At 40.0% G+C, this 25,845-nt stretch overlaps 2 protein-coding genes across 10 annotated transcripts in view; both read right to left on the reverse strand.

The window, feature by feature from the left end:
- MYO5C (myosin VC) overlaps positions 1 to 2,459 on the reverse strand; it is a 37,349-nt gene extending 34,890 nt beyond the window's left edge. Inside the window, exon 1 of the mRNA XM_055715856.1 lies at positions 2,256 to 2,459. Within this exon, the coding sequence (XP_055571831.1) occupies positions 2,256 to 2,282 (27 nt within the window). The 5' untranslated portion in view covers positions 2,283 to 2,459. The remainder of the gene's footprint in view (positions 1 to 2,255) is intronic.
- A 698-nt stretch (positions 2,460 to 3,157) lies between these two features.
- Positions 3,158 to 25,845, reverse strand: part of MYO5A (myosin VA) — a 103,291-nt gene continuing 80,603 nt past the window's right edge. For 3 of the 9 annotated variants that reach the window (XM_055715823.1, XM_055715822.1, XM_055715831.1), the window contains 15 exons: positions 25,566 to 25,619; positions 24,621 to 24,848; positions 21,748 to 21,848; positions 21,119 to 21,199; positions 19,075 to 19,273; positions 17,454 to 17,528; positions 15,463 to 15,556; positions 13,164 to 13,310; positions 12,618 to 12,772; positions 11,311 to 11,400; positions 10,444 to 10,594; positions 9,345 to 9,627; positions 8,374 to 8,548; positions 7,417 to 7,497; positions 3,158 to 6,532 (listed from right to left, as the gene is read on the reverse strand). In XM_055715823.1, the coding sequence (XP_055571798.1) occupies positions 6,380 to 6,532; positions 7,417 to 7,497; positions 8,374 to 8,548; positions 9,345 to 9,627; positions 10,444 to 10,594; positions 11,311 to 11,400; positions 12,618 to 12,772; positions 13,164 to 13,310; positions 15,463 to 15,556; positions 17,454 to 17,528; positions 19,075 to 19,273; positions 21,119 to 21,199; positions 21,748 to 21,848; positions 24,621 to 24,848; positions 25,566 to 25,619 (2,067 nt within the window). In that variant the 3' untranslated portion in view covers positions 3,158 to 6,379. The remainder of the gene's footprint in view (positions 6,533 to 7,416; positions 7,498 to 8,373; positions 8,549 to 9,344; positions 9,628 to 10,443; positions 10,595 to 11,310; positions 11,401 to 12,617; positions 12,773 to 13,163; positions 13,311 to 15,462; positions 15,557 to 17,453; positions 17,529 to 19,074; positions 19,274 to 21,118; positions 21,200 to 21,747; positions 21,849 to 24,620; positions 24,849 to 25,565; positions 25,620 to 25,845) is intronic. The other 6 variants (XM_055715828.1, XM_055715826.1, XM_055715825.1 and 3 more) reach the window with 3 other exon arrangements.

Genomic DNA, 25,845 nt, shown 5'->3' on the forward strand with positions numbered 1-25,845 from the left:
ACCATTTCACCCCTACTTGCACAAGCAACCATGCCATATAATCTTTCAGCATCTTTCTGGTTTGACAGCCAGAGCGCTTAATTTGATTACCCTACCCTAGCTATATTCATAGTCAGTTGAAACCGTGTTTAAATAAACCCATGAGAACCTCTGCACCTGATCACTTGAAAAACTAACATTAGTCAAGGACTTCCTGCAGCATTAGCACACCCACAGATACCCTGGAGGACTCATATACCTTCTCATTCTGGTGTTGCAACTGTTGTTTCTGGCACAAATGACTTTTTTCCTCTCTAATTTGGAGGAAGCCCTGGAAGCTCCAGCAGATCCTCAGAACATGAGGGTCTCCCCCCTGAGAACCCTACTGAACACACGACCAATGGTGGGTGCCTACAGTGGTCCCTACAAACTGCACTGCACTTCAACCCAGCTTTCTCAACTCTGAGGACCAACACCAAACAATTTAGCATAAGAGGGACTTTCACAGGGATGTCCTGCAAGTTAGCTTGGGTTCCTCAGTGACCTCTCCAGTTCAGTTTTCAGTATCTCTGAGGCTGGAGACTGACTTTTCTGGTCAACCTGGCATGTGCATCAGGTGATAAACACTAACCAAAACCGCAGCTGCTTTCATACCTCTTTGCTGGTGCCTTCAGCACGATGGCATTTTTTCACGCACTATCCAAAATCACAAAGACCTTTTCTAAACAACCCCAAAGCACTAGGACCCATCTATCCGATCAAAGGGAGAAAACCCCAGCCTCACAAATACCATTTAATAGGCAAATGAAAGGCATGGCTAAATTAAATTGGTTTTTGCTTTTTCCGTGTGTATCAAAGTATAAATTAACTTTTGTGTCATTCCTACACTACGCTGATTTCCTGGTTTCTAAAAAATACTTATTGATTCACAGCTGTTAAACTCAATTCTTTATCTGCCATTATTCTATGTGAGCCAAGAATATCACCGTCAAATAGCCTCAGGGGCACACAGTGCGTTCCCACATAAGAAAGCGAACTGCACTAGGTCACGGGCAAGAAAGGGAGGAAGAAGCGCGTGATGGAAGTACTGATTCTTTAGAAAAGGTCCCTGCCGTTCCAGGAGCCTCCGTTGGCAAATGTGCCCAGCTGGCTGAAGTCCGCCTTCTCCAAGCCCTGCCTCACAAGTAAACAGAAAAGTTTGCTCGTTTCGTATCCAGTTACACCCATGCTCCTTCCTCCCCTTCACCTGCCTCAATATTATTCCTGCTTTTTTTAAAAAAATGCATTTGTTCTTCCAGCTGCTCTGAGCATAGCATCGACCCACAAGATGAGCACACACCATGGCAGCACCGGGCTGGACAGGGGTGCATTATGGCAGCTGCTTTCACAATAGAGGAGCTACGGGCTTATAAATTAGTAATAGATGCGTGTTATTTTTGTTATTGAAAGCTAAGCAAAGAAATTATACATCACAACACTCCGGTGACTACAGGAAAATTGGGGGAAATTGTGAAGAAAAAAAAATACAGCAGCCACAGTAAGGAGGCAGAATCTTTGCTTTAGTGCCAAGTTCTGCCCAACGTACCCAATATTTGCATAGCAAAAAGAGCCAGCACTCCGCCATTAAGTGGCCAGGGCCGTGCTGTTAAACTTTTAAGATTGCCTAATCGCTGGCTAGCACATCAGGGACCTACACCTGAAGGCCAAAAGTCTCCAAAAAGAAGTGTTTTCCTCAAAAGGCAGCAGCACTTGCCCGCGAAGCCCCGGGACGTCCCGGCCCCGCAGGTGTGCCTGGCTCAGCTGCCCGGTGCCGTGGACGCGGGCCCTCCGCCAGGCCCACACCAGCCATCCCGCTCCGTGGCACCGGTGGCCCCACAGAGAGCGCTGAAGCCGCGGCCCCAGAAAGCACCGACCGCCCCGGCCAGCCTAGCATTACCGGCCCGGACCGCTCCCCCCTTCGCCTCTCCCTCACGGGGCGGCCACCGCCCCTCAGGGGCGCGGGAGAGCGCCCCCCGCCTCCCCTCAGGCGCGCCCCCGCCTCCCCTCAGGCGCGCCCCCCGCCTCCCCTCAGGGCCGCCCCCCGCCTCCCCTCAGGGCCGCCCCCGCCTCCCCTCAGGGCCGCCCCCCGCCTCCCCTCAGGCGCGCCCCCCGCCTCCCCTCAGGGCCGCCCCCCGCCTCCCCTCAGGCGCGCCCCCCGCCTCCCCTCAGGGCCGCCCCCCGCCTCCCCTCAGGGCCGCCCCCCGCCTCCCCTCAGGCGCGCCCCCCGCCCCGCTCACCTGCGTGTAGAGCTCAGCCAGCGCCATGGGGCAGAGCTGCGGCCGCGCTGGCCGCCCGCGGGGACAGGCGTGCTGCGGCCGGTTCCGCGGGGGGCAGGTGGCCGCGGCACCGCGGCCCGCCCCCGGCCACCACCCCCGGGGCGTGGGGAAGCGGCCCGGATCGCGGGCCGGTCCCGCCCGGGCACGGCGCTGCCCCGCGGGGGAGGCAGGCGGCTCCCCGCCCCGGCAGGGCTGGGGCGCCCCGCGGCCCCCTCAGGGCGCTCCTCGCCGGCTGCGGGCAGGTCTCCGGGTGCCGCGGGGGCGAGGCACGGTCCCCGTGCCCGTGCTGGCCAAGCCGGCACCGTGGGTGCATCCGTAGGGCCCGGGGGTAATGGCCACTGCAGCTGCCGGCAGGACCCCCGGGGAGCCACCGCTGGCCCAGGGGGGAGGAACAGAAACATCACCTGCCTGTAAGGCAGCACGGAGGAGTTTCTCCAACACTTAGGTAACAATAAGCAACTCAATGAATTTAGTAAGCTTAGGGCACCGACAGCTATTATATTTAAATATCCAGAGGAGTAAGGTTGGAACAGGCACAGTGCCGCTCTTTGGCGGGCGGCGATGCTTTAGCAAACTGCACATCTTGTTTCAGTAACCATTAACATTTGGTGACAAAACACCCTGCCAGAAGGCGGTTTATGTCAAACAAAGTATTGTCACATATGGTGAGCAGTCACGGCGCAGGGTTTACACCTGGGTGTGTGTTTACACAGCCCTCAGATTCCACCAGCTCCCTCGGCAGTCACCATGCTGCCTGCCACCAGGGCAGAGGGATCCCGCCCGATCCCCGGGGCCTGTATCAGCACGCAGTTCATGAACAGCCAACCAACCATCCCAGCAAACAAAAAAGTCTGGAGCAAATCTTACAGTCGTATTTTTATTCGGACATTTTCCAGTGATAGCTATTAGGCTACAGTTTTTATGATGCATACATTTACTAATTACAACATCAGACACTACAACAGATCAGAGCTCAGGTCATTCTGACAATGTTTTGGTTTTCATCTATGTACTGTAGTGGCATCGAGTGAAAACCTATGTTTAAAGGCTTTTATTTAATCACATTAAGTATCAGCATCTTTAAAAAACCAAGTGTTTACTCATAGTTTTTGTACGGTATTTGAAATGTATTCAGTTTAAATCACAAATTACACAGACCTTCAAACTGCAAATGCTGGTGTTTCCAAGTTGGGAACAAATGTTATTGGATATCAGCTACTTTTCAACACTGAAGTTGATCCTATTTTTTTTCCTGTGATAGGCAGAATAGATTAATCACATTTAACGGATTTAAGCACTTTCACGTTCCATCCCAAACTGAAGTCTGAGAAGCAATTTTTCAAAATTTGGATAGAAGACTGCGTCCTAAACATCAGAATAAAATGATCACTGGAATAAAAATACACCAAACTGAATGAGGTAATTATTGTGCAAAATCTCTAGAATAACTGTATGTAATTCTAAGGGGTTATCGACAAGTATTTTTCCAGCATCTGATAAAATCTATCATATCAATAGATAATAAATTAAAATATAAAAGATATGTCCACATTAAAAGAGCATAACAATGATTCAAAGGAAAAAAAAAAAAGTTGTTGAAATAATTCTGCATAATATTCCATGGTTAAAGAGATATTAGTCCTAAGGTGAAAGATATATTACACACTGACACTAAAATTTTACTTCTGAAAAGTGCACGTAAAATACTGCCATGTAAAATGTTAGATGAATTAGCAACTACACATCTATTCCAACTTAAAAATAGTTTCCTTTAAAACATGTCAAGCAGCATATACTTTTAATGTGATATAAAAGTAATACCAGTCAAACCACTGAGTTTAAGGATAATACCTATAAATTACTAAATACTACTTTTTTAAGGAAACAAGATACAATAAGGCTTTTTACAGGTAAACAAACTTTAAAAATAAAGAAAAATACATTTAGGCATACATTTTAAACACTAATGCTTAAGTAGTGGATACATTTCCTGATCTACAGTATGAACATACTGTAACGCCAATTGTTTGTTTTTCAATAGGAGAAAAAAACCTGTAGGTCAGCATGTTCTCATGTATTTTCTTTCCTAATCTTGTTACTGGATGTGAAGGCTTCCCCATTACATTCTCACAAGTACAGTACCCCTAAGAGTCTGAAAACTACATTATACCTTATTTGGAGCCACTTAACAGCAGCTGTAGTTTCAGAAATCAAGTAACATTTGAAAAAAAGAGTGTTTGGTATACCATGCACAGGAAAACAAATTAAATCATTTAGCAAAGATCATCCAAAACATTTACACAATGCAGTATTACGTTCCTGGAAGTACTGGCATGATCCATCAAACATAATATGCGGCATATACATTTGAAAATAAGATGACATGAGCATCTTAAAATGACATTGACAAAAGTTTAGGTTGTTTTTACTACCCATGTTAGCAACCATACAAAGAGCATGTCTACCTCTCAAGTAAAACATAACTGATATGTTTCAGTCTGCTTAACAAATTATTTTTTTTTGTGGGTTTGCAGGTGAACAGATTAGTACCAAATAGTCTAATAGTGTACCTCTAGATTATTTCTCAATATTTTAAAAGGAATTAATGTTAACACTAAGTTGCTAATTATTACAATGCATAAAAAATATTGCACTATGCAATTGAGCAATGTGTGTGGCTTTTTTTTTACAAGTATACTTGAGCCATACACCACAAACTACCTGTTTTAAAAAGTTCAGAATTGGAACCTTAAGCAAGGCTTCTGCGCTTACATTGCACATTGTGAAATGTGAATTCTACATAGCAGATCCCAGATGTGTGAGACAGAAGAATCCTTCCAGTAAGATGTGCAATATCCAAAATAACTCAGCTTCTCATTACGCACTCTGGATCTCCAACCATTAAATCAGAATGAATCATAGTCAAATGACAGCATCATAGTCAAAACCTACTTAACGTTCTTGTTAATCAACCTTTCAAAGAACGAGAGCCTTGGGCTACTGCAGAAATTTTCTGTCAAAGTTTTTCCTCTCAAATTCCAATATGAGAGAATACGAATTTTCTTTTTTTAAAGTGGCATCAAAACAGAAGAGATTATACTTAAAATACACACTGTCATCTCTGGGGTCTGCAAACAAAGAAGAACATTAGACAGACTACAAAATTTAAATAAATACTAAAATCTTTATTGACTTATGATAACTTGCTTCAAGATTCTGTATTTTTAGCTAACTACTTTTAAAAATAACTAAACATGTAATTTCCAGTGTGCTACTTGTGCTTAGTTACCATTTTCCTCTACAGGTGTTATACCATTTGCAAAAATCCAGTTAAAATAACAGATTGCATCGGACTGTAAATAAGGTTGACAACAAAAACCAAAATGCCTTACTTTTAGTGCTTAGTATGATACTGTCATACAGTTAAAAGAACACAATATGCAGCAGCGATTCCATATGCTTGGTAAACCACAGTACTAACAAATGAACACCTAAGTTATAGTATATAGTGAGCTATACGACTTATCACTAGAATTTATGTCAAACTGACATAAATACGGAAGTGGTTTAAGAAATAATTTTATATATTGCCAGTTTGTGTTTCTTCATTCCAGTTTTTACAAATTAAATGTAACAGGCTCTCAAGTGACTGTGTATTCTACTACAAAATGCCTAACTTTCAAGTCTTCCACATTCAGGACTGTGACTGTCCCTGTTGGTCCCTGCCTATGAGAAGATTACATATGGAGTTTAATTTACACTATTTAAATATGTTACTAAAGAACTAAAAATGTCTCTAGACAGCTGAAGACACAATATTTGTCCAAGCCTGATTTCCATATTCTGGAAATGTATGAATCAATGACGTCCTCATAAATGCAATGACTGAACACAAATGCACATCTTTCTATTAGCCTTCCATTTCTGGTGCTGTTATGTAGTTTTCCACCTACTTTTACTATCGATCTGGGCATATGTAGACTGTTCAGAAAACGTGTTTTCAGTGGCTCACTATGTTTTAATGGGTAAAGATATCAGGATATCGGGCAACTGATTCTCCATCTAACACTGACGGTACATTGGGATCAGACACGTGATATGAAGCCTAGGCCCAAGCTGGCTGGGATCTGAATGGTTTCTAATGCCAGAGAGGATGGATTAAATGGAAAAGTAACAGGAAAGATGTGTTTAGCATCCATGAGCAACTGGGGAGAGTCCTTCCTGTCTCGAAGACGCATCTGCAAAGATGAGAAGGATTACATCAGCATTTAGCCACCTCAATGATAATAATCATCGTGCAAAGCGGAAGTATTTCATCTGTGCTTACAGATACACACGTACAAACACTCTAAGCTAACTTGACACAGTGCGTCTGCAACAACTGTGCCAGTATACTGTAGTTACTTCCGTCATTTTTGGTTCTGCGAATATTCCCCTTACAATGCAATCTGAAGATACTTAGATTCCCTGCAAAAGGAAGAATTTACCCACTATCTGGTAACTGCATCTTTTCAGCAAGTAGAATTACAGTTTTATCTCAGTTCTGCCTTCCCAATCTCCCTTTGCATATTATCCTGCTAGTAACGTAATTCAATTTCTAACAGACCAGAAAGATCATCTTTGTTTCTTTTATTTCGCTCTACTGGCTGCTTTTCTTTGGAGTTTTCAAAACATTTCATTTTCATCAATATATATAAAACTGGAAGGGCTAAATGGAAAACTTTGGAATGAACATAGGCTTTGGGTTTCAAAGCAGCTGGAACTTCTCATGCAGACACAGGTCTGACAAAAGTAATTTGCATATATAAATATTACGACTTGAAAAGTTGGCATGCAAGTGTATTTACATACACAAAGATGTACAAGTACAAAAAGCTCTCACCTTCCAAAAAGCTCATACATACTGACAGGGATACTAACATTCTCATGCAAGTCTGGAGGCAGTAAATTGTGATTGCTTAAAATGTTAAGGCTGACATCACCTTTTTAACATAGCTAAAAAATGGCAGCTAAAAGCCTAGTTCAGATTCCTGAAGGTATCTCATGACACAAGCTATTGTGGCTTATCAGAGGGGTTCTTAGAAATAGTAATATGATTTTTTATGAAAAGATATAGGCATACCTGTATTGTTCGTATAAATGATACCAAGACTCTTTCTTCAAACTCATTAACTGGAGTATACAAATTCAGAACTTTTACAATCTGTGAAGAGGAACAAGCATCCTTAAGTTCATTTTACTGATGAATCAACAGACACATCCATGGTTACTAATAATACAGTTTCAAAATTAGTTTTTTTAACAAGAAAATTATTTACAAGTATTTTTTGCTTTATGGACTCATACAGAATTCCATCATCTGCTTAATGCTGCGTTAATACGACTGCCTCCTTCAGAACATGTGTTCTTTGGACATAGAAACTCTAAATTCTAACATGCGTGTGGAAAATACCAAACTATGGAAAAATCAAATGATAAGTAATTGGATCCATTTATTCCTGCACCAGCTCTATGCAAATGTAGCAAGGCTTAAAAAGAAGTGCAACTTATCCGTACAAAATCTAAGCTTTCTTAAAGAGAAGTTTTCAGCTGTTGACTGAGATACTCTTGGTTCAGCCTTCTGAGGCTAATGGGTATAGTAACTTAAAACTTTTGTTTGCAGACCCTGAGACAACAGCTCTGTGTGAATTGTCCATTAACTTAACTGGATACTAACTCTGACGGCAGAAAGATCATTTCCTATTATCCTAGGCACAGCTGTCTGGAGTACAGAGACACCTTTGAGTGAAGAGTTTTCTCTAAGGATTTTCACAAACTGAGAGACTAGGTATAGTACTACACACCACACCATCTATTGAGCTTCCTCTCATTTTTTCAAAACTTATTTTGAGCATCAGACCTCAGAAAAGGCTGGTCCTTTTTTTACCCCTCCAACTTAATCTGTTTTGGCTGTACTAATGCAAAATGAAGCAAGAAATCTTTGATCCATGTGTGACAGCAGTGCAGGCACCCACTGTAAGGACCAACAGAGCAGAGGACTTCTCTGTGACAGCAGAACAGACAATGAGAGTTTGCTTACCTGGGCAGTAGTCAGTGCATTACACATTGAACAAATGGCTTCTGCATCTTCATCCGTTTTCTTTTTTACTTGCAACAGCTGTGCGGCCTGGATGAGGGGTTCCAATGTTTCTTTAGCCCCACTATTCATCAAGTTTTTATCACGTAGCCATTCTTCCAGTTGACTCACATTGTATCTGTACGAAGAGGTAAAAGTATCAAGACACTAATGCTTGATTACGACTAAATCAAAAGCACGTGCAGTTTCTCTTGCTGAGTGTTTCCTTATGTGTTTTTCCTTCACATTTGTCATTTCTTGTAATTTTGTCTTCATGTTTCCTTCTGATTAAGGCAGGAAATTTTGATTTTCAAAACAGTTAGAAACTATGGCCGAAGGCTTCCACTAACTAGCTTTTCCCATTTGTTTCTATTCCTATTAATTGCAAGAATGGGATGAGTGTATGAAGAAAGGCAAAAGAGATTTTGCCCATGCAAATGTATAGCAAGGCTTTTCAAGGTTACTTGAGGGACTGGAATGCCTTGGCTAAATTTGCTGGCATATGCCAGCAGAATGCACTGGACAGCTGATGCCAAATGCACGAACAGGATAAGTTGGCTTTACCATAGGATGCAGTGTGGATGAACACAGCAGGTATCCGCTGCACCACCAGCACACACAAAACACAGCAGGCATGTTTGCTCTTCCTCTCTGAAAGTTCACCTACAGTTCTGATTCCTACTTGAGAATGAAATACTTTTGCTTCTACTGCATTTCCTTGAAAGCCAGGTAGGATTTGGCCCAAGTTAACCAAAAAGCTCATTTTAACTGAACCTCACAGAATCAGTTAACAGCATCTGCAACTGTCTGTGTGCGGAAAAATAAATATTCAAAATGTATCTGCTAATTCCATCAAAATGATGTTCAGCAGTGTCAAGAGTTCACTGAGATTTCTAGCAGCACATTCAAGAAAAGTATAATGTGAGCTCTCCCACCTTATTTGCATTCCTTTGCTCCATGAGCACATGTCCTTGCGCAGGAGAAGATTATTCAGTGTTACAGCCCCAATGATGTAGAACATCTGCTTGACAACCTGCTTGATCAGCTCTGGATCCATTCCGTGCTGGCACATGACTGAATGGAAAGAGTTCAGCTGCCGAATAATGGAGTCTAAGGTGTAGGTTCCTTCATCAGCAATGCTGGATGTCCTCTTCCGCAGCCCTGTTGGTTTCACCCCTGAGACACCTTGGATAGTCTCATGCTCCAGCATTCCTGAAACTGCATTTGATTGACAACATTATTACGACGACTGACAACTGCTGATATGCAAGCGTATTGTGGAAGACAGCAAAACAGTATTTACACAGAAAGAACAGGCTGGCCTTTCTGCCAGCCACACTTTACCATGATTTCCAGCAATTCTGTGCCCCACTATGTTCTGCAAAACCTAAACTTAACAGGGTTTTTACAAAGTAGATTCCAGCATTTGTGCTTGAAAGGGAAGTCTAACTCTAGCTCAGCAAAATCTTCTCTGCCTCCCATGGTCATATGAGCAGCAGTCAGCAAACAAAGAGCTGTTCCATTCTTCTAAGTATTGTGATCAGAATGAAAATTTGTGTGAGAGTATTGTCTGCCAAGAAAAATGAAAAGAATCTTTCTGAATGTGAGCTTCATCACTGCTAGCTATTTCATTGCTGATTGCTGTCCATAATAACAACCAACCATTTTCCTTCATATTCATTTTAATTATGAGTTCTCACGTAATTACAATCTGATTTTTCCATGGGATACTTCCCAACAGACAGGGCAACAAGTACCACACTCTCCTGACAGCTTCTTTCTGTAAATGCCTGATTTATGACAAGCATGAATAAGGTATATCAATGAATTCTTTCATTGCCAGAAGAACCAGCCACAGTCAGTCTAATCCAACCTGTCCAGCGCAGCCCTTGTAGTCTATAAACAGAATACCACAAGAACTACTAATGAAACTCTGCTGGTTAGGAAGAAACGCAAGACAGAGTATATTATCACCATCACAATCTTCCTTTTGGTACTACGCTGTGAAATTTAAGGAATTCATCTTTGCCTTACCGATCATTGGTTGCAGAATGTTTTCCAACACTCGAACAAGTTGTTGGTAGATCTGAATAGCCAAGTCACTCAGTACTTGTCTGTATTCAGCTAAATCAAAATTAGTGAGGCAGTGTTCATTTTGACGAGGTGTGTTATGCTTCATAAACCCCTGAATTCATAAAATAACATAAATGAATGCTTCGATGGAATACAAAAATATTACACAAACCCAGTATTAGTATTTTTTCACGCAACTGACAAATAATACTTTCAAAATAATAGTCACAGCCCTTCAAAACTTTAATTTGGAACTTCTTCTGATTGTGGATAATGCTAGGACTTGCTTTTCAATTGCTATTTGTGCAACATCTGCTTCCTTGACTTGACTTCAAGCACCTGACCCAGGAACAAACTCTGCCAACTTTCTGGCAGGTGAGATACTTCCCTCCCACTCCAGTACGGGCATTTAGAGCCAAAAGTTCAGTTAAGTTTGAAAAAAGAGCTAGGCATACCACAGCTCCCAAATGTAATTTCGTCTGCCATACCATGGTCAAAGGGCTTAATAACGCCTTTTTCACAGGAAGTACAGAGAATACAATAATGAATAAACAACATAATAGTAGCAGCCAGATTCTTCTACTTAATCTGAGTTGGCACTTTCAGGATTGCAATGCCACCTAAGCCTCTGGGCCCCCAGCCTGCAATAAAGGGAAGCTGGTTCACATCTTCTCTCCCCGTGCTTTCTACTGATGTCCTTACCACCATTCCAAAAAGTGTAGCCGTTTTAAGAGACTTTGATTAGATTTTGAGATAGAAATTTGTTACAGAGTAGTGCTCACAACAGTATTGTAGAGTAAAAGAAACCAGAGTAGGAGCACTGCTTACCTCTTCTCCGCTATACTGCTTCAAACAGTGCAAAAATCGGCAGGTGTTAGATAGCCAGAAGGACACTGTTTCGAAGTCATCACCTCTTTTCTAAAGATAAAAACAAACATATTTCAATAAAGACTGGTAGGAGGAATAAAATAATAAGATGTTACATAAAAAATTAAACACTTAAAATCCAGTTTCTTGTAGCTACTCTGATATTTTGCAAAACTTTGTGTATTTCAGTAATATATTACAAAATCAAGGGTGGTTTTTTTTCAAAATACCATTAAACACCCTCCCTGTTTTCTATAGTATTTTTCAAGAACTTTCCAACTATGATTTCCTTCACAAACATGAATTTTCTGTGTTTTACAGACCCATCCTAACCACTCTGTGCAGAAATCACAGGGCACTGTGACTGTATTCCCAAAACACCCATTCTGTGGCACAAGGACTCTTGTGAAGAGCTCAACAAGGAGGATGGGAATGATGCAGAGCCAGCAGGAAGAGCAGAAAACAATTCAGTTTTGATGAATGTCAGCTACATTGTAACCATTTTGGCAGCCTGATATGGAAAACAAAACAGAAAACCAAACCCTCCTCACCAAAGAACACAGGATCTAGCATATGGTGAGTAATTAAAATTTCTAGGGCTCTACAGCATGCACTCCATTCACTTAAAAACATCCAAAAATTTCTATGAGCATCTGAGCTCCTGCAGGATTGTTAGCTATACATTTTTTCAAAACATGCAGCTTAATTAAATGTTTGGCTTTTAAGCACATCTGTCTTATTTAAAAACTAAATGACTCCATGAAGCATAAAGCATATCTGTGTCTTAATAATGCCTTCAAGATACCCCTGACCTAAACTCTCCTAAACTCGTTGCAAAGACTTTAGGCAGTAACATCTTATCGTCAGCATTATCTGTAGGTGAAGCAAATGAGGAAATCTGTGAACCAGACCCGCAAATGAAACATTTTGATTAGGTGTTCTTGAGAAGATTAACAAAGACTCACTATGCAAACTTTGACTACATCCAAAACTCCGTAAGCATGGCTTCAGAGAAGGAAGAGTACTCAAAATAAAAAGAAGGTAGTTCCTTTTCCACTAATTCAAAGCATCTGTGGTATTATATGGATAAAATGCTATCCATGTAATTTGTTGCTTGTTAAGGCAACTTTTTTGTGACTTCAGTGGGAGGAGTTTACTCATCAGAAATCCAGAGACGATTCATTGAAAGCCTTTTCCTCACTCCTCTAACATAAAATCAAAAGCAAATTCTAAATTAACATTTTTCTAAACAAAGCAAATTAGCTAACCTTCAACACTTTTTTGATACCATTGATAGTGGAAGTCAACAAAGACCGCACTTTTTGGTCATCATTAAGGTAATCCGCATGGCGTACACACATGAATAAAATATATGCTGGTAGTCCTGGAATCAGGTTGACAGCTACTCCACGTGGTTTCAGCTCTTGGGAAAAACAAGCACACATTATTTTGTTATGTATAAAGTCATTGGGAGATGTTATATGAGGTAATCACAACCTCCCCAGTTAATAGTATGTACATATCTAGATATGGCCAGTGAAAACTAAGAACAAAACTAAGAAGAGCCACTTCCTTGGCAAAATATCAGAACAGAATAAAAAAACGTAACTGCCTGCTAAAAAATATGCAGACACATTAATACGTACTATACTCATCAGGAAGGATGATTAGATTACAATAGACATTTAGGATAAACTGAACACTGTCAAAACCAAAATAAGCTATTAATTTCATAATGCAAATTCTGTGTTCTTATCATTCATTTTTCAGAGTGTCTGGGAGCAGAGTAGGCTACAAATGAGAAAGATGCTTACCTAAAATAAGATTCTTGACAAGTTTTTGTTCATCCTCCTTCTTATATTCTAACATCCCTTGGAAGTCCTTTTCTTTCCGTGGAATGTTAACTGGACGAATAGGTTCATCAATGATTTGTCCAGGTGATATGTTCTCCATCTGCCCCACTTCAGAAGGGAAATGAGAAGGAATTATATATTTTTCAGTGAAACCAATGCATACCAGAGGAAAATATGACATTTCTAAGGAAGAACACCAGCATATAAAAGTAAGAAATATTTTCTTTGGTTCAGGATAAAACTTAACAACAAAACTCCGAATAAAAAAAAGACTGTTGATAAATGTATCTTGGGGTGGCATTCTTCCTTTGAAGATGGGTTCAAGTGTGCGAATAGCATCCATTAATACAAATTTACTGCTGATTTTCTGGATTTTATCACAGAAAAGCATAAAGGCAAAGTGATAGCCGTTAATTACTTAATCCCACATTAATACTGCAAGGGTCACTGTTAATTGTTCTGCAAGATGCCTGTATTGTTCATGCCTGATGTTTGTTGCCTGTTGTGGTAGGTTTACCTCAACCAGAGCACGTACAACACTGGCTCCAGCAGGACAGGGTAGAGAACATTACGAGCAAATGTGCAACAACTTATGGGTTGAGATAAAGACAGTTTAATATGAGAAGGAAGGAGCAGGACAAGGTGAGGGGAAGCAAAGCAAAGGCAATCACTCACAACCCTGCACAGCGGGACCAACACCCAGCCAGCCTCTAAAAAAAACCCTCTTCTGCTCCTGACATTAGGTGCTGTGGAATATGGACTACTCCTTTGGCCAGTCTGGGTCAGCTGTCCTGGCTGTGGGCTTGTGTGCCCTCCCACCACTCAGCTTATTGAGAGGGCAGAGTGGGAAGAAAGAGAAAACCTTGACACTGTGCAAGCTCTGCTCAGCAACAGCCAAAACACTGGTGTGTCACCAACACTGTTTTTAGCCACAAATCCAAAATACAGCATCACACAGGCTGTATGAAGCAAGTCAACTCCATCCCAGCCAGACCAACTACACCTTTCTAAGTAAAATGGGGAATAAACACAGACAAAACTATGTTTTCAGAAACATTCGCCCACTCTGTATTGTGTATGAATACTACTGCGGTCTTGTCCACAGCAGTAACCAAACAATATCAAAAGATTTTTTAAAAAACAAACGTACAGTAACCTTTCAAAAGGATGTATGAAATATCCACCTTGTTGCATACAGTGCCTCACAGTATCACATTCAACACCTACACTCCACCGGATTAGGTTGCATGTTTGTTTTCGAAAAGCAGAACTCAGCTTCATCCCATGAAAGTTACATCCTGTTCCCACAGCCCTCCCAGCTGCACGCAATTACAAACTACTGCACATCCTGCAAGTGTGCTAAACGTGTGCACCTGTCAAATGGGATAGAAAATGCAGAAATCCAAACTGGAGCTCAAGAAGAGCTCCCACTAACTAAAGGATAATATACTCCTGTTAATCCAGGTTTAACTTCATATCCCTGTTCTTTTCAAACACTGAAACACAGCTACACAGTCACTGATTTCAAACTCAGTACTCAATAAAACAACTCATTAGGCAGTAAGCTTGCTTCTGGAAAAAGCAGAAGACCATAAAAAACTTCTGAAAGATTAGGACCAGGATTATTTAAAAAACAAATTCATACTTCAACTTAATAACATTACTAACTGCTTTTAGCAATTAAAATTACTTTACTTATGCAGAGACATAATAAGCTCTCAGTTCACCAGTCCTAAGATCCTAAGAAAATTCATACTGATGGTCATAAAAATAAAATTAGCTTAGTCCGTATCTCAGCATTCTCATATTCAGGTTTGGCCAGCAGCTCCAAAAGGAAACCTCAAGCAGAGAAAGACAGCCTCAGCATTCTTGGCTCCAGTGATAGAGAAATTCAAATTCAAAGGAAAACTGGGTAAATTATTTCTGCCTGGTTCATATTTAGTATTGCTTTTGTCTTGACAAAAACAGATACTGTCTTTCAGTACACAAACAGCCCAGGTAACATTCCTTTATGTTCAAATGTTTTCTGTCTTCACAGAAACATCACTCTGCTCTACTCATCACTTCAAAATGTGACAAATCTTCTAAAGGTTTATGAAGGAACACACAGAGCTCTGAGCATATCTCCTGTTTCTGGAATCATTTAACAGAGGCTAACGCTACTGAAGACCTCATGCACTCCCGACTGCTAAAACGGATAGATATGAAAAAGGGATCACAAGAAGTAAACCAAAATCTTTCTCTCAAAACATAAAAGTACCTTCAAGTTCACCAATCTTCTTAGCAAATACTTTCAACTGTTTCTTTAACTTGCGAACAGTTTTGTCTTGCTTTTCAAGCTGCTCCATTAAATCCTGTAAATTAAAATGAGAGAAAGAGTAAGATATGAGAAAAATCCCATAATGGTGAGAGAGACAAAATCAGTGCTGTTAGAATTGCAAGGCAGTGAGGAAAGCTGAACAGTGGTGCCATCCTCTGGCTGAGGTTTGCAAGCTGGTACGCTGCCTACAAGACAAGCCAAATATTGCAAATATTATTAAGTTATGTGCAGCACGACAAAGGCAAAGCTCTTAGGCAGGTATATTCTGCAGACACTCAGAACTAGGTCAGTTCTTATGGCAGAAGACATTTTGCTGCAAACACATCTCCCTAATGCTTCCTCCTTGCTCTTCCAAATGCCTTATGGAAATAATTATTTAACAGCTAGCCTGTATTTCTGCATCATTTATTCATGCCTTCAGGACTGACTCATTATTCCAACCTATCCTTTTTATAAGATGGTAAGAGAGATATCTGTAGAAAGACCACAACTTGCACTCAAATTTACCAAAATCAAACATCCAAATATACATTCCTTGTGAAGCTCTCCCATTTCTCTATTGCTTGCTGTCATCACATCTCCTTACACCTTACCTCTTTTTATTCTGTACCTGAACAACACCTAGCACCCAAAAGTCCTGCTCTTGCAAGAAACTTGTATTTTTCTTTCAAAGGAATACTCCCCAGAAATCTATCTGAACAATTCTGTGACCTATGGTAGTGCATTCATAAAATAATTATGTAAGTAAACCAGGGGAAGTCTTTCTAAAGGAAGCAAAACCTCAAGCTCAAAAAACCTGAAAGCCATTCCAGTTTAAGAGCTGTAAAGCAGCTTAGAAGAAAAATGCTCTTTCACAAGGGTGATTCTTCATGGCACAGGTAAGGACATAAGGGACCATGAGCTCCCTGCATCAAAAGCATCATCTGGGAAACTACACCTCTCCTAAAGTACTGAAAAACATTAGTGCAGCATGGGCAACAACTTAGAATTAGGCACAGATTGTTCCTAATCACGTACTAAAGGGTTTACAACCTCATGTAATACACTTGAGTACTAAGATACTAGGCCTGCTGAAAGAACAGAATCAAGGCCATGCTTCACAATCAAAGCAGTGCTCAATCTTACAGCAGAAACCCTGTTAATGACATGATATACTTAATTGTCAGATGTAACAATTTCTCTGAAATTAATAAAAAAATACATGTAAGTTCAACAGACTGTTTCAAATTTATCAGTGAAGTGGTATGATTTCTGAACAACACACATGTGAGGAGGAATAAAGTTCTATCTATGGTGAGATTTCACATCTCATTAAGCTTTAGAATCTCATAAATTATATTCTTTCAAGTTTACATATGGTGCTACCTTTGATTATTATGGAAATATTATTTCCAATTTTATCCTTCATATATTGCATTTCTGAAAAATATTAAAAGGTTATATATTTTGATTCTGATAGATTTATTCATTCCAGATCAGCACTGTAAAGAGATCTATGAACAAACTCAGGTTGTGATGGGACTGCAGGCATTATTCGCCTCGAAAAGTATCTGTGTGGTCAGGTCTCTACTTTGCTGAACTGAATTTAAATATATCAAAGTTTTAAAGCAAAGAGTGGTTCTGAAAATTGACCATCTTTTGCATCATATACCTCTTTTTCAGGGCAGTATCGAGTAGTATACAAAAAGAAACTGCTTTGCTCACAGTGCAAGACTTGTATTAGTAACAAAACTGTGCATCAAAAAGAGACACAGATTACACAGAGGACACTAAGACTAACAAAAAAGCAGTGAGGGAAGTAATTGGCATCATGAAGCTCTCTGCAGGGGATTTCCTTTGAAAGGGAGAAAGGGCGGCAGCCTGCTTTTCAATTAGTGCTCCAGAAATAGCGAAGAGACAACAGAGAAACAGGATTCACATGATCTACATACAATCATCCGTTTGTAAAGTGAAATCCGGTACGATTGATACTTCTTGGGATCATCTGCATACAACTCCTCATAAAACTGTAAAAATAGGTACAGGATTTTTTTCCCCCTCCCTTTGAGAGTCTGATATTTCAGTAAACACTATATAAATTAAATCAGATTATAACAAGATCAAGAACCTCTAGCTTTTAGGTAGCCTAGTCCTTAGCTGTGGTGTTCACGGTAGCCTCTCCCAGAGAGAAGCTGATGTAGATGACTTGCTGAACAGTCAGATCTTTTAAAAATAGGCGATACTAATACTGTGAGAGCTCAGAATATAACCTTCGTGAGAACCTGGACAAGACCTTTTCTTTTGCTAATTAAGATGAGATTGCAGTGAATACTGCAATTCTAATATCACAGCTGGAAAGCCTGTAAATTATTTCCACTCTAGGGCAAGGAGGGGAAAAGGAGCATATACCCAACTTGGAGCAGACTTGCAATACTCAAAACATCAGAAGTGAAATAGTAAGGAATGAGTCTATATTTAACAAGTAAAATTGCATTCTCTATATTTGAGAATAAAGAGAACTCCTCTGGGATGTAATTACATGACTGTGTGTTGTCTTGGGAACACAGAATGTGATGAGTAGGTCTCTGGAGGAAAAAAGGCTAAAAATCGTATGACTAAGCAGCAGGAGGTAGCTGTCAGAGATGGAAACATTCACCATTTACCTTTGCCAGTGGGAGACAGCTGCTGCTGAGGCAAACTTATATTTTCAATCAGTTTGCCAACATCTATTACCTGAGTTACCTGATGCTTTCCTCAAAACCTTTGGTACCAAGACAAGAGCCCAACAATGATAACTTTTGTTACATGCAGGAAAGACTACACCTTGGCTTGTTTAGAGGAAGCAATGGCACTCACTAGAATTTTCCTTCGTGAAGTAGCATGGTTCCCTTTACCAGTTAACACTGATAAGCCAATGATATTCCAAGACAGGCCTCTCCGGAAAATTTCCCTAGAAATGAACTAGCCTGCAAATGATGAACATACTTCTTTGTGGGGAAAGGGAAGGGGTTTCACCCGATCTTTCCTTCATTTGAAAATGTTGTGCAGTAAACAAGGAATACCAATTACTAGTTACATGACTTCTAACCAAGTTTCTTTTTCTGGAACTATTTCTTTCTCGAGAGCATACTGAATAGCTGGAGCTCGTAACACAGTGGATTATCTCTGTAGCTTCAGGCAGGGAGGAGGGAAAGAAAAGTGACATTAAGAACTACAGCAGAGTTTTTTAACAAAATAAACTAATACATTTCAGAGGAAACATCACTACTTGGCACTAACATTTTTTATGATTTTCCTGGATATTAATATGCTATTCAGTGATGATTAACCTCATCAGTCGAAAGCCGGGATCCACGAGCTTTCTCCATGCCACAAACTTCAAACAAATTCCCTGAAACATCCTTACCTCATCAGCAATGATAAGCCTCTCTCTCCCATTAGCTTATCTATAGAAACACCACAGCACCCATGCACTTTTTTGCAGGAGGTTGCCATCTAAGAGCTGATGGGAGCTTACAGGCACAGCCAGCCTGTAAGTCCCCTAGCCTGCTCCTGCAGCACCGTCTCCCTTACCAAGTTCTCATTAGTCAGCCGGGTTATCTCATGTTGCAGACTGGCTTCAATGCGGGCCTCTGGAGGCAGCTGCAGATTCTGCGCTAGGAGCTGCTGCTGGCGATTGTTTTCTTCCTTCAGACTTTGGATCTCACCTCGCAGCGACTCCAGTTCGTTCTCGTGGCTCTTCTTCTGTGACTGAAGCTGAGACTCCAGCAGCCTAAAGAAGTTGAGCAACAGTTGCGTGAACACACTCAGAAAGTTACATCCCCAGTTCTCAGAGGGAGTGTAAAGCTTTAGCTGCTGCTCAGGAACAATTAGCCATGGCTTGCAAAGGAAAATGAAAAAGGCAGAGTACTCTTTAAACCCTTCAGTATGCCTTCTAATTAAATTAACATTGCATGATCAAAAAGTGGAGAGAAACTAATTGTGACACTGCTTTGCATTTCCTTTGTGATTGAACGTATACTGTGTATGATGCCACTGAGAACACAGGACAATAAAGGTAATGCTAAATCTTTACGGACTGTCACTGCTTTTAAAGGGGCTTTAAAGAGGTTTTATTTTACCTCGAATCAAATCAAACAAACCGTGCACGACGAAGCAGACACGTCTTTGCTGAAGCTAGGACCCTGCAATACTAACAAAGGAAAATCTTCTAACTCTGTTCAGAAACCATTTAGTGCAAATGCACATAAATAATCTTTCTTTTTACATTAAAACCAACATTGTGCAGAGGGTTGTCAGGAGCACATGAACGTTAACAGAACCAAACTGAAGATTGGGATCCGGGAGCTCTACGTTATTCTCACCACTGACTCACTCTTTCCCCCTTGGGCACATCACGTCTCAAACTCTTCTTGTGTGAAATGAGGATGATGTGTATCAGCCTCCTTCCAAGCAGCGCTGTGGGGACCTACTCCTGCTTGCAAGGCACCGTCCAGGTGCTCTGACTCATCACTTCGTACATACACACACAGAGGAAGTGATATTACTAGTGACCACTAGTGTTCAATTAGACAATCTTTCAGGGTTTAAATATGCATAAGGCAGGCACATTTATTAGTAACTAGACTGATCAAGCACGCAGGGGCAAACAGTCATTTACCCGCGTTGCTCTGCTATTTAATATAAAGCTTCTTGTCTCTACAGTGCTAGGACAAGAAACACGAGGCGCAGAGCAAACACTCTCACATCCTGCTCTGCAGAACCCTTGCTCTAAGTAAGATTTTTGCAAGCTTACAGAACAATATTAGGTGTAGAATTTGTTAGCACAAGAAAAGGAAAGACTTTAGTTAGTAGCATTCGTTGCAAAATACCTCCTTCTGTAGTTACTGCTAACGAATGTGTGTACTGAAGATCAGCACTGCTGATTTACTGAATTAGTTGCCAGTGCAGGGCTAGGAACCATTTTGGAACTCTGGGACACGTGTATGGATATGGGACACAGACATGCTCCTAGAGCCAGAACCGCATTTTCTAACAAGGTAAATCTCGCCCACGACATGGCCAGCATGCAGTTTGTGCACAGGCTGCAGTGATTGCGCTGCGGCTTGAGCAGTGCCACGATGAACTAAAGATTACTTTTGTATGTTGGTTATTTGGTGTCTTACATTCTCAATCTGGCACGGAGAGAAGTGGGAGAAGAATAGAAGAAAACAATAGTTTTATAGTTACTAAAATGATTGTGGTGCTTTAGGCTGAAAAACTGTAAGGGACATTAATTTTGATACTCAGTGTAAAGGCAGACAAGTAATACACGGCTACAAATCTTTTCCAGTTGTGGAGCTTCTGGTATTCTAGTCTAGTTTTGTGCAAGTATCCTTATTAATTATGTTTGAATTGTTGCGCCATCTTAACTTTTTAAATGATAAAACTTCACAAGTCAAAAGGTTTGGGGACTAAGTTTGAGGAAACTTCAATTTGTATAATATTTGTGATTAATTTTTTTCTGTTAAAGCAATAGAAATACTGTAGCTAAAGCAAACCCATAGCAAGGGGTACAGTTAGCTAGAAAAGAAGATGCAAATGAAGAAAAAAAAAACATTCTGAGAAGTCTGGTAACCTGTTGGCTTGTTTTAACCCTTCATAAACCAGCCAAAGTTCTCCGTCCTCATTCAGCATATGATAGTCCTGGGGAGATTGCCTTTCAAGAAAAGTGTTTAAAAAAATACAAGAGAGATATGTGATGGTGATGAGATGACATGTTAAGAACATTACACACTAAATTACAGTTACTAAAGAGAAAAAAAAATGCTTTAAAACAAGTTAGCAAATTACTTCTCTTGTTTACGAGTACTTCTTCTTAAGGATGAAATTCAGTTCTCGGTGTTAGCCCAACTGGTTACAGCATTTCATGCTGTTACAACAAATGTATTGCAACAGACTATTGTGACCACTACTGGACAAAAGGTAACAAACCAGCATGGGGAATGCTGCCCAGTCTGAGCAAGGTAGCAATTAAAGGCTAAGAAGATGTAAAAACAGGAAGCTTGACTTTGCATTTCCCCATTGTTTTCTAATCCTTTCAAATATTGCACACAGCAATTTTACTAATCAAATTAAATTATAACTCCAACCATAAGTGTTCTCTAGGTATCCAGACTTACATGGATGGAGCTTACTGAATACTATATATGCAGTGTGCCACAGCAGACCCCAATGGATCATAAATCAAAGAAAGAGAAATTGTACCTGTTTGTCTCCTTCAGTCCAATATACGCCTGTGCTATTTCTCCTTTGTCTTTCATCTTTTGTACGTCCTCCAAGAGGATTGTAGAATCTGTCATGGTATTCTGGAAAAAGAATTATGATTTCCAGGGTAAATTTAACAATGTAATTGTTCTTCGAATCCACGGTTTTGTCCCTTTACCCACACAGAACACTAATCCTTGAGTACCCACATTAAAATTAGCACGGATACCTGAGCAGGAGGTTGGTTAATAATTTTTATGTCCATTTGGTGTACCTTTTAAAATGAATGCATGCAACCTGGTCAAATATCAGTCTAATAAACTGGTACCTGTGTCAACCCCTTTTCATTTGTTCATCATGTAAAAGGAAAAAAATAGATTTTATGAAATGATCAATTTGCATTTTATTTCAAACTACCAGGAACAGCTGCTAATACTGAAACTGGAGAAGCATAATTTTGCACGCTTAATACTATTAATATTTCTTGAACACAGCATTACATGTAGTCTTTCAAATCTCATAGATAAGGTCTCTTCCTCACTTCATATATTTGAATTACTCTGGCAAAGTAGGAAATAGTTTCTAAGTGCTCGAGATGTTTTACATGCGATACCATCACAATACCACGTTGCTTCAGTTTTGAGTGTTTACTATGGCACTTTTGTTTCTTCTTCAGCAAAATTTGAAATACTTAAGAGATGTTTACAGTCACCTCAGCCAGTCTGATCTGAGTCATCACTTAATTACAGTGGAACCACATGACTCTAATGAACATAAGAGATGGAATCCTGACTTCTCTTTTTGACTTTTAAAACAATGAAGTGCTACTTGCCCAAGTAAAATTTTGTGAAGTATTTACAATAACAACTTTGTGGACATCGCTTTTGGAGCCTAGGTCTCTATGCTTAGTATGATTCATGTCATCTAATATGAAAACCAATAAAATATATAAGCTCCTTGAAGAATTATTTCCAACATCCTTATGAGATCATCATCATTTCTCTACTATTACTTTACTACACAGTAAAACTGCTGTATCTCACCTGCCAATCTATCAAGCTTTAGCAGTCTGAACACATTATTTTTGGGCTGATGGAAAGAAATGCCAATCACTGTTATCTACCTGCTGTCATTGTAATATTTGAATTAAGAGCTTTTGTTTAGAGTCAGTTCAGTTTCTCATACTTCTAAATACTATGTGTTCGACTACATTTTCTATTCAAATATTCAGCAATTCCTATCTAGTATCTACAGATCACAATGTGGGTCCTCAACGTTTGTTGCACGCTGAGCACAGCAAACACTATAAAGTAAGGTAGTTCTCATTACCACAGACTTTTTTTTTTTTTTTAATGTGAAATGTATGGATTTTGCAAGTTAAGAGATGATTACTGAATCACAGTGCTGCTCTCCAAACACACTCAGCAAGATACATTGATCAAGCTGACTAGACCAATTCCTGAATCTTTCCTTGATGTTCAGGTTACCATAAACCAACAGTTCAAAACTGTTACATCTGCTTCTTTTGAAGTAACAAGTTCCTTTGTGTGGAGCAAGGAGATGGGGACGCAGGGGACACAGAATAATGAGAAAGGTTTTTCAATAACAGCAGTTAAGTGCAAGAACAACTTCAAATACATGTTGGTTACTTATGACAAGCAGGGAAATGAAAGCTCAAGTATTGTTGAGGTTGGGGTTTTTTAGCATTTAAGAATTCAAGTTTATAAACTGTAAAGGAAAATGTGTACCTTATCCTCCTGGCAATCAAATTGGTAGGCAAGAAAGAAGAAAAACAAATCATTTTAAAAAAAATATCCATTTGTGCTGCAGCTGTTCAACCTAACAAGCAGAAGCAATATGCAAACTGGCCGTTAGCCATCCCACAGGTCGTATTTCCCTCATGCTCATAACTGCTGTAAAAACAACACACTTATATCCACCATTGCTGAGAATAAGTAATTCAAGGATTTACTGCTCAAGTATTTCTCTACAATGTTCTAAATATTACAGAAAAACAAGTTTTGTTTTCTTTATAATTAATTATTTAAAACAAGATATGTATACCTTCATGCATCACAGATTTTCAATTTATTTAGGACAAATCTAAACATAACTTGCAGGAGGAAAGGGAAGATGACGTATCTGTTCATTCCTTGCTGCGGTTATGGAACAGTAGGTAGCTCAGTTCAGTGGAAATAACTAGTTCCTGGATTTATGTGATACCTTTTCAGGTTGCATGACTCTCAGTTTCAAAGCTATTGCTTCCCTAAATATCTGACCAGAGTTAGAGCTTTTTAGAAGATAGTGCTTGCTATCTACTCTTCTCAACACAAACACATAGTACCTACCAAGCAATAATAGGGGATTGACATATCTTCATAGGTCATCTTTATGAAAAGTTATTGATTTGCAATCATCTATGACCCTGCGTAGATTTAGAAGAAATTATCCCTTGTACCTCCCACTGAACTATTAATTAAAAAGAATTCCTGAGAACTACTGTAAATTTTCCAGTCAAACACCACACTCACTAGAGAAACGATACTGCTCCAAATGAGAATTATTTCTGCATTGTTAAAGGAGCCTGGAGAGATCCTGGCACGACCACTGGTATCTGCCAGCCTGGTGCAATCAATATGGTATCTTCACATGAATGCTGGTACACAAACCCAAACCCAGTTTATTAAGCCAATCTCCCAATTTGGACTGCTGTAATTTGTGCAGTAATAATGGCTCAATGGATTACACTTAGAAAGGCTTTCAAACCTATACCATTTTTTTCTGCCTTTTCAAGCACACTCTTCAATTAAATAAAGCATGTCAGTGATGCAATGTCACTTTACTACACAGTGCATCTGCTGACTATTATTTACCTTGGGCTGAATAGCCTCTTTCTGGCTCACAAGCTGAGACCTCAGGATGAGGACTTCTTCCTTGCGTACTTCAAGCTCTTCACTTACTGAAGTCAGCTGGTCCAGGAGGACTCTATATGCAGGGGCACCAGGAGCAGTTACCTCTGGAGATCGCGTTTCTGTGAGAGCCTTCTGCAGCTCGTTCAACTCATTCTTCAGTTTTTTATTCTCAGATTCAAGTTCTTGACGCTGCAAGAAATAGGGACAGTTCTGTCACCCAGCAGCATTCCAACACGCCTGTAAACCACAGGTACAAAACTACGGCTAGAAATGATAAAAACGATGAGTAACTGCAACAAATCAATCAATCTCTCCTGTATCCCTGGCCTTTTGACTACAGTGAATAATGCCTGGGAGGATTTCACTAACAAGGCTAACCTTTTCTCTGAAGTGCAAAATCAGAACACATATACATAAATCATATAGATTTGATGGGAAAAAAATTATCAATCTTTTTTTCCTTTATTCTTCCCTGTACAAAAAAAATAAAAGTTCACAACAAACAATGGTCAGTAGGCTGAGAACATTCTGCATCATTCAGTGGTATTAGGAAATACTTTTAGTTTTAGTGGTCTAAGGTACACATTAATTTAAATAATGCGTTTGGAAAAGAGGGCTACATTTATCACTTTATTTTTTCTCAAATTAACTTGCAAGCTGTACTAAGTGTTACAACAGAGAATTCCCCCTGTTTTAGGGGATCTTTTTGTTCTGCAGCCCCAGTCAGACGTTCTACACCTCAAAAAGGGCAATCCTACAATAAAATGATTGCTGGGGAATTTTTGTTCTTGTTTGTCCAGCTAATATTCTGAAACAGGAGGACTGATGTAATTTTCTATGCCAGCACCTACAATTGGTGGCAATAGTCTCACTAGAAAATAAAAGAAACCTCAGTTTTAGAATTACCTTGAGCGATTCATACTCCAACTCTGCACCTCTTATTGGAGGCCTTTCTTCCTCCTGTGTAAGAATACAGACAAGTGTGAAAAATAAAAATCCAATCCTTTCTATTCTTGAATTTAGTTGAAGCAGAAAAAGGAAAGGGAACTATAAAACTGGAAAACACTAATTCTGGTACTGCTGTGTGCTTTAGTTTGAATACTGGCATTGTCTCTTTTAATTTACTTTTGATTTTGTGAGACATAATTGGATAATATAAATAAAATCATATACAAATCACACTACT

Source organism: Falco cherrug, chromosome 7, assembly GCF_023634085.1.
Source record: "Falco cherrug isolate bFalChe1 chromosome 7, bFalChe1.pri, whole genome shotgun sequence".
Classification (NCBI taxonomy): domain Eukaryota; kingdom Metazoa; phylum Chordata; class Aves; order Falconiformes; family Falconidae; genus Falco; species Falco cherrug.